The following is an 11,656-nucleotide window of genomic DNA, read 5'->3' on the forward strand; positions in this document are numbered from 1 at the left end:
TGTCCCATTCTTATAATCCATCTTTTAAGCATGTTCTCCAGGGTCTTGTAATGGATGAAATATTGAACTAGATAAGCCCTTATTTGGGTTCTCCATTTGCATATCCTGCAAGTACTTCCAAAAAGCTGAGGAACACTCTGATCCAGGCTCTGACCCCACTTGACACTGACTTTTACTCCTCTGTCTCCCCTATCTCCCTCCTTCCCCATCCTCTAAGCTTCCATCAGTCCCAGCACTGACAGACTACTCTGATAAACTGCTGCGGGTCCCCAAACTTTGATCAATCTATTTAGATTTGGAATTACTCTCTCACAAGCGATAGAGCTCCTAGTTGAGTTTTCCCCATATTTTTTTAATGCAAACAATGGCACCTTGTCACATTCACTAAATCCACAAGATCAGAAGTCCCACAGATGAATGCATGTAATGAATCATTGAATGAGACGTTGGCTGGTCCACGTTTAATAAAGCCTTCTGCTTTATTCTATCCATAGTGCGAAGCAGAAATCATTGACATTTGAAATATAAACTTTTTTCACACCAAGAGCAGGGGAAAAGACAGAACCAAATCAATTTTCCTCTTCTGTCTTCAGCTTTTCCCTAATTCCCGAGGCAACAATGGCAAAAAACAGCTCAGGGAAGAAGGTGCGAATGTAAACTGCCGCTCTGGGGATAGGGTTGGCCAAAAGTACCTCCTGCTTCTTACTGCTTACTGTGCGCAAGACTTCCTCCGCCACCTCCACGGGGTGCACGCCATACGCAGCCTTTCTGAAAAAGACTGTGAACCGAGCAGAGAGGAGGGAGAGCTTAGAAATGGACAGGGAGACAGACAGACAGACACATCAGAGAGGCTGGTGGTGAAAAGACACACAGCCTGTGCATCAGTGAAATCAGTTAGATTCCTGCACACTCTACATCCCTTGCCTCTTCCCCTCAGCAGTACATCCCTAAGATATTTTAACGATTTTGAGGTTAAATCCTCATAGTCCCTAAGAGAAGGAGCAATTTGAGTTGCAGTGGAACTCTCCTTTGTGTCCAGTTGTGGCCCCTCAGTTCCAGCAGGACAGGGAACTGCTGGAGAGAGTCCAGCGCAGCCACCAAGATGCTGCAGGGAGTGGAGCATCTCCCGTGTGAGGAAAGGCTGAGGGAGCTGGGGCTCTGGAGCTGGACAAGAGGAGACTGAGGGGGGACTCATTCATGGGGATCAATATGGAAAGGGGGAGTGTCAGGAGGATGGAGCCAGGCTCTTCTCGGTGACAACCAGTGATAGGACAAGGGGCAATGGGTGCAAACTGGAATACAGGAGGTTCCACTTCAAGATGAGAAGAAACTTCTTCCTGGTAAGGGTGGCAGAGCCTGGCCCAGGCTGCCCAGGGAGGTTGTGGAGTCTCCTTCTGTGCAGACATTCCAACCCGCCTGGACACCTTCCTGTGTAACCTCATCTGGGTGTTCCTGCTCCATGCAGGGATTGCACTGGATGAGCTTTCCAGGGCCCTTCCAACCCCTGACATGCTGGGATTCTGTGATTCTCCCTTGGGAGCCTTCCTGCTCTGCTCTACTTCCATTCCCCATGCCCCACTGTACTCATTTTCTCACGTAATGTTGTCTCTTTCCACGTTCCTTCTTTTTTCACCAGGCTGTCTCTAGTATCTCTTTTATCTTGCTCCCCATACCTGTTCATTGTTTCTGTTATCTCCATTCTTTTCCCTATGCTGCTTTCTTGTGGGAAAAGCTTCTATACTGCTATCTGGACCTCATCTACCACCTCTCTTTATGCGTCAAAACTTACATTTCCATATAGATGCCTCCCAGTTGCCAGGTGCTGGTTGACGATGGTATGAACAGATGAAGGTTGGATTCACAGTGCTGACAGATATATCAAATTCTTCCATTTCAGCTCTAAGACAATCAAAAAAGCCTACAGCAGCATGCTTAGAAGCAGCATCTGAAAGAAAGAAAGAAAACCCACATATTCATGTTTGGATATATAAAAGTGTAGATATAAGATTATATAGCTCCATAAAACAAGAATGCTTGGAAAACTGAGCATGAAATGAGGCAAAAAACAGGGAACTATTTTACCCAGTGGAATTATTAGATCATGTATTTAAAAGAAACAAAGGAAGATATTTGTACAGTAAAATTATGCACCAAATATGCAGTCAGTCTCCCTATATGTGTTAAAAAGCATGTGTCGGGATTTCCCAGTCAGAAATATTAAGTCCTGGCTTAAGCAGTAATACTCTACAGTTTAATGTGGCGGATGTCTGTGACGGATGGACAGATGTCCCTGAGACGAGTCTCCACACCATCTGTTGTTGCAGTGTGTGACACATCAATAAATGCAGTGGCCATTTCTGCAATGCCCGAGTACTTGCAGTAGCAACACAAGATGCTTTTAATATTAAGGTTCATTTTAAAGTAACTGAATGCTAAGAATTTTAAAGCTGGTTTTAGTGCCTTTTTATTGAGAACGCTATTAAAGAGGGATGATAGTATGTGAACCTGGACCAAAAAGCAGAAATTTGTGTTAAGTGCAACAGATCTGCAAAGCAGCCATCCACCTGGTATTTGGCTCAGTTCACAGCGAAAGTCAACCTGTGCAGAACATTATCTAAAATATGGCAGGTGCGCTCCAGGAGCAGAAAGAAGCTTCTCCATTCATCTATTTTGAAACTCCTTACTCTGAAAGCCGTGCAAAATGAACACTGTGAATACTATCTCTCTGTTAGCACTTCTGCTACTTATTATTTTATACACATACAATGTATCTTGACACCACTGGCTGTCTCCTAGATAGAACCCATTCCCGATGCCCTATCTTTCTTTCTTTTCTGAGCCTTTTTTGGTAGTTTTTGTGCTTCTTTTGAAGGGGGGGACTAGAATTGCACACAGTGTTCAAGATGTGGGCAGTGCATAGCTTTATACAATGACATGAAGACAGGATTTAAATTGTTTCTCTCCTGCTTTCCTTACTGTTTCTGTCACTGTATTTTGCTTTCATGGAACTGAGGTCTTGCAGACCTTTTAATTCAGAGACCATCATCCACTCTAACCTCCAGTCACAGTTTAAAATGTCTATTTACACCTATCCTATATTTTCTGTCCACTACCTTTGCATTTTATTACTGCAAACACCTCCCATCGTAATTCAGGACAGCTCAGTTTCACTAGGAGCTTTGGATTAAAGACCTTGAACGTTTTCCGGAAAGCCAAACAGAATACAATTACTACATCTCCTTTTAAACTCCCACACGGAAATCCATCTAGTGCATGAGTCTCCCTTTACAAAGCAGTATATAACATCTACCAGCATGTTATATTTACGCACCACTTCATTCTTCATTATGGTTCGTACTAATATGCCCAGTACAGGTGTTAGACCTCCAAGTTTGCTGTTTCCTGAATATCTCCTAAGATGATGATCTTGTCCTCAAGTACCTCAGGCACAAGGTAGTACTAAAAGTAGTATTTAACTATTCTTCTTGAGTTCCAGTTCTTTGAAATTTTTTCGGCCAAACACTGTATTAATAGTTTACTACATCAGGATGCAAATTAGCACTTTCAATAACCTGTTATCAGAGCCATGGAATACTCACAATTTATGCATTAAAATGTACATTTTTGCTACGTATAACTTACAAGCTGCACGAAATGGGATTCCTATTTTTCCTTGGATACTGTTGATTAAAACAATTTGGCCAGTTCTTCTTGAGATCATGTTGGGAAGAATGGCTGAAAAAAAAAATAAAAAATAAATAAAATAAAGAGACACACAAGACTGGGGAAGGGACTTGAACACAAGCCCTATGGGGAGAGGCTGAGGGAGCTGGGCTTGTTTAGTCTGGAGAAGAGGAGGCTCAGAGCTGAGCTCAGCACTCTCTAGAACTACCTGAAGGGCAGTTCTAGCCAGGGGGGGATTGGGCTCTGCTGCCAGGCATCAGCAATAGGACAAGGGGCCATGGGCTTCAACTCTGCCAGGGGAAATTGAGGCTGGAGATTAGAAAGCAATTCTGTGCAGAGAGAGTGGTCAGGATTGGAATGGCTGCCCAGGGAGGTGCTGGACTCACCAGCCCTGGAGGTTTTTAAACTGAGACTGGCCATGGCACTTAGTGCCATGATCTAGTGAAGGGACTGGAGTTGGACCAAGGGTTGGACTTGACGATCTCTCAGATCTTTTCCAACCCAGTCGATTCTGTGCTAAGTAAGAAAACTTTATATACTTAGTGAAAGGAAGTGACAGCTGAACTGCAGACAGCACAACTTCAATGAAGGTTGCCTCAATACTGCAATCAAAAGCACTACAAAACCCAGTATCTGGAAATTGTGTCTTGTAGACTTCATTGGATTCTATTATGCATGTAGATTCGGGTGCAGTATTATCACATTTAGTTGTCAACCTGTCCGTATCTTTGCAAGGGTTTTAAAAACAATTGTCTTTGTAACAAAGGCAGAAAGCATGTAAATAAAGGAGTCGCCATATGCAAAATACAATAACCAGACATTTTTAAAACTGCCTCTTTTAAACACATGCTTATATATTTCTTGATCAATCTATTTCCAAACCAAGGCACTCTGATTTTGATCTTCTGCACCTCCATTTCAGTCCGTTGATTTTCACTGAATAGGTTTTGATTATAGTAAAGAAGGCAAAAATAAGTGCAAATGAAGTAGTGTAATGCCAGTGACTCGGATTTCAAGCTTTCAGTGGCAACAGCAAAACAGGAGAAAAATTAAAATACCTTTGGTTAATGTGATGGGTCCAAAATAGTTGGCATCCATTATCTTTTTGTCAAGTTCCAATGAAATGCTCTGCACTGCTCCTTTCACCTTCATACTTGCGTTGTTGATCAGTATATCCACACAGCCATAGCAGTTCAGGATTTCCTTAGCTACATCTCGAATGCAGTTTATGTCTGAGATATCCAGAAATATGAGCTTTGGTGCGTATGTCTGATAAAGAAAAGACTACTTTCAAGGATACCTGCTAAATAAGAAATGTATTTCCTTTTATTTGTCTTGTAAATTAATTTACCTTTATATCTGAAGTAAGTGCTTTTATCATTCACACAAAAACTTTGATTTGTTCTTTTAACCCACTCCAGAAAGAAAGGTAGATCAACAGTAAGTATTCATAGACTCTGAAATTCAGATGAAGCAGAACACCATGGGAAGGGTAAGCTGCACTAACGCCACCCTAATGAATTTTGTCTCTCTTGTAATCAGTGGAGACAGATAACAGACACAGGGGGTGACTTCCACCACTCCCACTGATGGTCTTGCTGCAAGCAGACCTCTTGAGAACTTTATTGAGGACAGAGTCTAGGATATAATGCTTTGATAGAAAATTTACATACATAGGTGGGGGCAGTTGGAAAGTAGGAATGTTTTTTTCAGCTGTGTACTCTATTCATATAATTTCTGTGAAGATGTAGATTTTATCAGTTATGGGACAGAGGAATGAACTCCGAGTGTCTTCTCTCACCCTGTTACTGTGCTGATGTAGTGCAGAACCTGTAGTCATACTTAATTTTTCCCAGTAGAGTCTGTGCAGACTAACATGACCACACTACTTTCATGGTCATTTATGCAGATGAAGGTCACTGCAAGAAAAGGGTCTAACACAAATATTTGTTGGTCTGGTAGGCAATGGCTGTAGAATTTGTGTGATCCCTTCAGGAACACCTGGGCCCTGAAATGAATCAGCTATCTGCTGGTCACAGAGGAAAGTCTTCCCATGAGCATCTTCCAAAGAATTGACACCAGGGCAGCCTTGCACATCTACCTGCGCGGTGACCCAGCCAGGGACAACGAGGAAAGGGCACCCTTATTCATGTGCTCCCATGCCCTTCTAGCTGGGACTTCTCCCAAAGCAGTGGAGAACTAAAAATTAATTAAATCTTTGGACACATCTCCAACTCCTGAAGTACTCTAATTATGTGAAAAAGGAATGATAGTTCCTGTAGGTGAATGAAGCACTTTGGATCCCTTTAATCCAAATTAACAGGCAAATTCCTCTGCCTAGCATTTCTAGCTGAGTGGCTTGTTCGAAATGTAGGACCACTCAGTCACCTCCAATCAGCTCATGAGAGCAGCATTTCTGAATTACACTTTTGGCATCATGCCCTATAGGCCATCAGAGGTGCTTCTTTCCCTCTTTCTCTCTGTGGACCATCTTGGGAGTTTTACCTGGGTGACCAAAATCACCATTAACAGTGAATCACGTGAATTTTCAAAGCATAGTGAGGAAATACTCACCATACTAGGGTCCGCCACGCTAATTAAAGCATCATACAAGGTTTCCAACTTTTCCCATGTCCGGCCACATAACACGAGCCTTGCTCCTCCTGCGTGAAACACCCGAGAACATTCTAGAAGAGAAATACATTCAAAAGAAATAATAAAATTAATAATTTCATTTTGTGTATTTAGCTTGAAATGGGATGCTGGTTTTGCTAATGATGTTGAATCTATGCTTTAAAATTCATTCATTTTGAAAAAAATAAAGATATAAGAGAAAAAGAAAGCAGTAAATGGCAATAATATATCTGTGAGTAATCAATTAAAATTTAATGTCATGGTATAATGCATAATTAATGGTACAGTATAACAGTGCTGTTTAGTCATTTGCTTTAAGAAAAATTTAATTAAGAAAGTAACAATATGCCAGTTAATGGAGGATGGGTTTGAGTTAGAAAACTTGTTCTGATTATCTTTCTTCCTTAACTCTTTCCACTTACAGACACACTTGTTATGAAGAAAATTATACACAAAAATACACATAAGGTTTTTACAATGCAAACTACATCATTTGCAAGCCTTCATGTCTACTGCAGTATAAATAAGAAAGAAACTAACCCCAGTAAGCTGTAAAACTAGCTCTGTATGCTACTTTTGTGAAACTTTTGGCAATGTGAAAGTCGTCTGCACCTTTGAGAAAGAGCAATACGGAGAAATTTACCCCCTACTGTCCTGAGCACCAGTGAGAGAGGCCCTTCTTCTACAGACCCTTCCGTCCATATGTAATCCATGCCAAGACCTTTATCTCCTGAGTGTCAGACCTTCCCGGCAGTCAGCAGAGGCACCAGGGCCCAGCTTGAGCTATGTCTTGTTCAGCTACACTCCTGCAGGCTCCCTGAGAAGGTGATTGCTGGATATGCTGGGCTGGCAGGGCTCTTTCTCCACATATTCAGGGCTATTCTGAGCTAGGGGTTCACTCCAGTTTAAACTGGGTCTCTGAGGACCATTCTTCTCTCTTTCTTATGCAAGTTGTGCTTTCTGAAAGTGGGGACTTGCACAACAAGAGGAACTGGCAGCCAGTGTCACCACCATCCCAGCTCAGCACCGGCTGCAAGACGGCGGCCAACCCATCACATTAGGTCATCATGGGAGTATGTGATCAGCTCAATCCAGATTATGGAATACCATGCTGATAGTGTGCGTCTGGTCTCTTCTCTAGGTGATGCTGAGGGTGAATATATCCCTCACCGTCCTGTCAGTTTGACCAAAGAAAGGAGTTTAAAAACATGGGCATCTTTCAGGAACACATTATCAGTTGTATCTCTCTAGCTGTTGTAGCTACAGAGTACATGTTCGGGCTCAGCTGAACTGAAACTGTGTCTCTCGGTCCAAGAATCAGTCAAGATTGTCCTCCTGACCAGAAAAAGTACATAGTTGCTTGCCTTTTCTTTCTTGGAATAGATAATGTCTCACAGATAGGCCTGAGGATGCAACTGATGATGTGCCCTCAGAGCCCCAAACCAGAGATGTGATTTGTCTGCAGCCAGACAATTAGTTAACAGTGGGTTACGTGCTGGTTGGATTGGAAATCAAGAGTTATTCTTCCTCTCCTATTTTTTTCCTGATTAGGTCTTACAAAAAGCTCTCAGCCTTGGATACCTTATATTTAGTCCCTAAATCAAATCTGTATGACAGTTACACACTCAGCGTGAGAAGAACAGGAATATGGTCTTAGAATTACCCTCATGCCTTTCCAGCCTGTTTGATTTGTCTTACCTCCCATGACCTTTGTTGAATGGGCAGTGGTACAGCCCCAGTGCTACAGCTGTCTGTCCTCCAAAAAGCATTTCCTTCCCATTTCAATACCCACAGGCAAACCCAGGTATGCTAATATACCCATCTTAGGTTTCTTAAATGCCCATTTTAGACTCTCAGTATCTTTATGGAAGCCCTCCTGGATTTACTCTTCTATTTCTGTAAACTTGTGCAGCTAGAGACTATTATTTCTGTAATCTGTTTCATTACTTATAACAGTATTTTTATGAATGTCTTCCATTTTCTTTTTTCCTAGCATAGAAAGACTTTTGATTTAAAGTCCAAAATATTCTTTGCCAATACTAGGACAAGTATTTTTCCTATAAATATAACAGTTGGGGCAGCCTTGTGAATAAAACACATCTACTGTGTGAACAGCAATGAAGGCGAAAAAGAGAAATCAATGATGTTTTGCTCTAGAACTATCATGGACTTTTCTGAGTTATAGCACTGAGAAGAAACAGGAACCAGGTTTAAATAACAACCGCAAACCATTGCAAACATCTCCAGTTATCATAGTTTTTGTTTCTCTTTTTTAACTTGGATGAATGTCATCTTTAGTCCCGAAGTTCTGGCATGTGGGAAAATGAATTTGGCTGTTGTCTAAGAGTTCAAATATGCAGCAGCTGGACAGCCAGCTGATATTTTAATGCTGTGGACTGAACTGCACAGCAAATTTTGCGTGATTTAGAATTACTCAAGCCTGCAAATTACTTCTCGGTGTTACCCTATGGATACTGACAGAAGATATGTCTAAGATAATAAAATTGCTTTGAGTTACCTCCCTTTTCCATCTACGTGAATAAGGGGGCAGAAGGGAGAGGGGAGGCAATTGCCTTTGTAGGCTCAAGAGACAGGCAGCAGCAAGTCACAAAAAAGAGAAAAAAGCCAGGTTAATAATAGGTTAATAAGGAAACTGAACTCAGGAAGATCTTCCCCAGGGGCCATGCAGTGCTGGAGAAATGTTCAATAAATGCTCTGTATCCCTGGAGGTATTTGCATTGAATCCACACCCAACCAGATCTAGCACTGGTGATGATGTTCCTGCTCCAAGCAGGACTTTTGTCTAGAAACATCCAGCAGGAATCCTATGATTTTACCAGATACCAAACATCAGCTGCTGGAGAACTCTAAATCGTGCTTTTCCAACCAGAATACCAAAAATATAACAAATCAGAAAAAAATGCACGTTAATATTATCTTCAGCTGAAACTGAAGTGTGTCAGGGAAAGGAAAAGCCCAGGCGGGACCTGGAGGTCAAAACTTTTTCATACCTTGTCCTAACAGGCTCTGATAAAGATCAGTCACCGTCACCATAGTGTGTATTCCTGTTGCAGGTCTCTGCTCTGTGCTACTAAGGAATAATTCTTCAAGAACATTCCCTTTCGCCATCTGTTTTCTGCTCGGGAGCACAAGGTTTCCAACATGTGGCAAGTCTTCATTGGAAATGCCAAAATGTAGCCTCAAGCTATGTTTGCTTTACCAGGCGCTCGCAGCTACACCTCGAGTGGTGCCTCCAGCAGGGTTGTACAGCAGCGATATATGACCCAGTACCTTTAATCTGATCTGGCAGCACCGTGTAGGCAGGAAATATGAGCCAAGAAATACACATTAAGTGGCTGGTCACCCAGGCATGCAGCTTATATAAACCATAAATTGTCACATACCCTCGTCCGCTCAACCCACCGTTACGTGGAGCCAGGAAGCCCACTGGGAATACTGGAGGGTGTCAAGGGGAGAGGAGCAACATGGGTGGTAGAGGGGGCAGAGGTGGGAACAGGGACAGAGGGATGAGCACAGGTTTTTTAAGGGAACAGGAAATGTTGAAGTCTCTAAGGGCTGAAAAGGAACATGTAAAAAGTCAGATGACACTGGTTTATACCGACAGGCTGCTGCCATGCAGTGACAGACTATGTAATAAGATCTCATAGTAGCAACATGCTAAAAATAGCATTCTTAATGTGCTTACAAAACCTCTAATTCTATTGAATTAAATAAACCCAAAGCTCTGCAACTCCTAAAAGTTTACCAGCAGTTCCTGCAGCTGAAACTAAAAATGTGCATTTAAAAATCATAGGATTTATTAAAAAAATATATATTTCTTCTGCTTCATCCAGGCAGTTATGAATATATACAAGGTAACATATGCACATTTTATCACCTATAGGATGGTTCTCAGGCTGAAGAAATGAGACAACTCACCCCTGCCCAGTCCAGAGGTGGCATCCGTGATCACCACCACCTTATTTTGCACGGCTGACTTGGACAACAACCATCTGACTGTCTGGTAAATATAAATAATTCCACTGATCCCGAAGAGAAGCAATGGTAGAGCAAGTACAGCAAGAATACCCATCGCTACGGGAAGCAAAAGACCATATGAGAGTAACAGTCATCATAATATGCATTCATTGTTTTTCAAATTATTATTCTCTAAAATAGCAATGTTTTCATATATAGAAAACCCAGGACTCAACACGCCAAAGGCTTGAAGCAGTGGGAAGCTTGTTTTCCTATCAATGGCTTAATATTATTATTTAATAAATAGGGTAATATTGTTTGTTTGTCTGTTTTCCTCATCATTGCATGGTCTAACCAAATCTGGATTCCTTTTATTCCAAATTACTTTATGCTGGCAAAAAATAGCAGAATTTTAGTACCAATACTGCCTTGAGGCAAAACATAGGCTAAAATATAACACTGAACTTTTCTATTTTCCTGTAATTGTAACATAATTTAAACAGACAATAAGTTTTTAATCCTAATTTCATATAAAACACATAATAGAAGGTTTTTTTCTGTTTTAAAAGATAGAGAAAATAGAATCACTTACTATGGCTATGAAGACTCCAGGTACAGATAAAACATTCTTTTGTATTTTTTGCCAATTTTTGTATTACAGGTTTAATTAAAGTCCTTTAGCCATTTTGCAGAGCATTGCATTTGTTGGGACTGCTTGCCCTGGATGAGAATGGCTACGTATCAGCCATGTGACAGAGATACTTCAAAAGTAAATATAGCATCTACAGTGTGATTTGCGTGCCTGACCTATCCCGTCCAGCAGGCTGGGCAGTCGTGGAAAAGCCCTTAGTGCAGTTTCAATCCAACTGTACAAAGAATCCTCTGTCTTTCTGCCTTGCCTTCATTTGCAGTTGTTCACAGGACTGCCTCAATTTCTTGTCATTGACCTTCGATTAAATTCACACATAAAAACAATTGTATAAACTCTGTGATCACAATAGGTCTCAAAAAAAAGGCAAAAAGAACCATAAAGACTTTTCCACTTGAAATAACATGAATGGTGTATGCATGTGTCACTCTTGGTATCTGCACACCAAATGTGTCTCTCTCCCAGCAATTTCAAGCCCATATCAACTTCAGGCAGGTGATCTAACTTTCACATTTTCTGGAGAGAGACATTATCTGTTAACCTGACGGCCACCGTTACACGTTGACCTGCGAGGTTCTGATCAAAAGAATCATTCACAATAAATCATTCCTGTTTTGCTGGTTCAAAAACTCGTATCACAGTCTTCAGTTTGTCAGTTTTGACAACCACATTCAGTACCCCTGCTCGCGCTGTTCTAATGTTCAAACTTTC

The 11,656-nt window shown here is 41.4% G+C and overlaps 1 protein-coding gene across 2 annotated transcripts; it reads right to left on the reverse strand.

The window, feature by feature from the left end:
- Positions 1-456: 456 nt before the first annotated feature.
- On the reverse strand, positions 457-11,030 carry DHRS7C (dehydrogenase/reductase 7C). 2 transcript variants are annotated; one of them, XM_082067245.1, is made up of 7 exons: positions 10,889-11,030; positions 10,258-10,413; positions 6,259-6,371; positions 4,743-4,953; positions 3,643-3,735; positions 1,790-1,945; positions 457-778 (listed from the first exon to the last, which is right to left on the reverse strand). In XM_082067245.1, the coding sequence occupies exons 2-7, from the start codon at positions 10,409-10,411 to the stop codon at positions 570-572; spliced, it is 936 nt and encodes a 311-aa protein (XP_081923371.1). In that variant the 5' UTR covers positions 10,412-10,413; positions 10,889-11,030; the 3' UTR covers positions 457-569. The 2 variants fall into 2 exon arrangements, with proteins under 2 accessions (XP_081923371.1, XP_081923372.1); XM_082067246.1 differs by lacking the exons at positions 10,258-10,413; positions 10,889-11,030 and adding an exon at positions 9,330-9,456.
- Positions 11,031-11,656: the final 626 nt, after the last annotated feature.

Source organism: Streptopelia decaocto (genome assembly GCF_964273445.1).
Source record: "Streptopelia decaocto genome assembly, chromosome: 16".
NCBI lineage: Eukaryota > Metazoa > Chordata > Aves > Columbiformes > Columbidae > Streptopelia > Streptopelia decaocto.

Coding starts and splice junctions, on each gene's coding strand:
- DHRS7C (XM_082067245.1), bottom strand. CDS start 10,411: ATGGGTATTCTTGCTGTACTTGCTCTACCATTGCTTCTCTTCGGGATC. Junction 1,946..3,642: donor AATCCCATTTCGTGCAGCTT/GTAAGTTATACG, acceptor TCTTTCTTTCAG/ATGCTGCTTCTAAGCATGCT. Junction 779..1,789: donor GGAGGCATCTATATGGAAAT/GTAAGTTTTGAC, acceptor CTCGGTTCACAG/TCTTTTTCAGAAAGGCTGCG.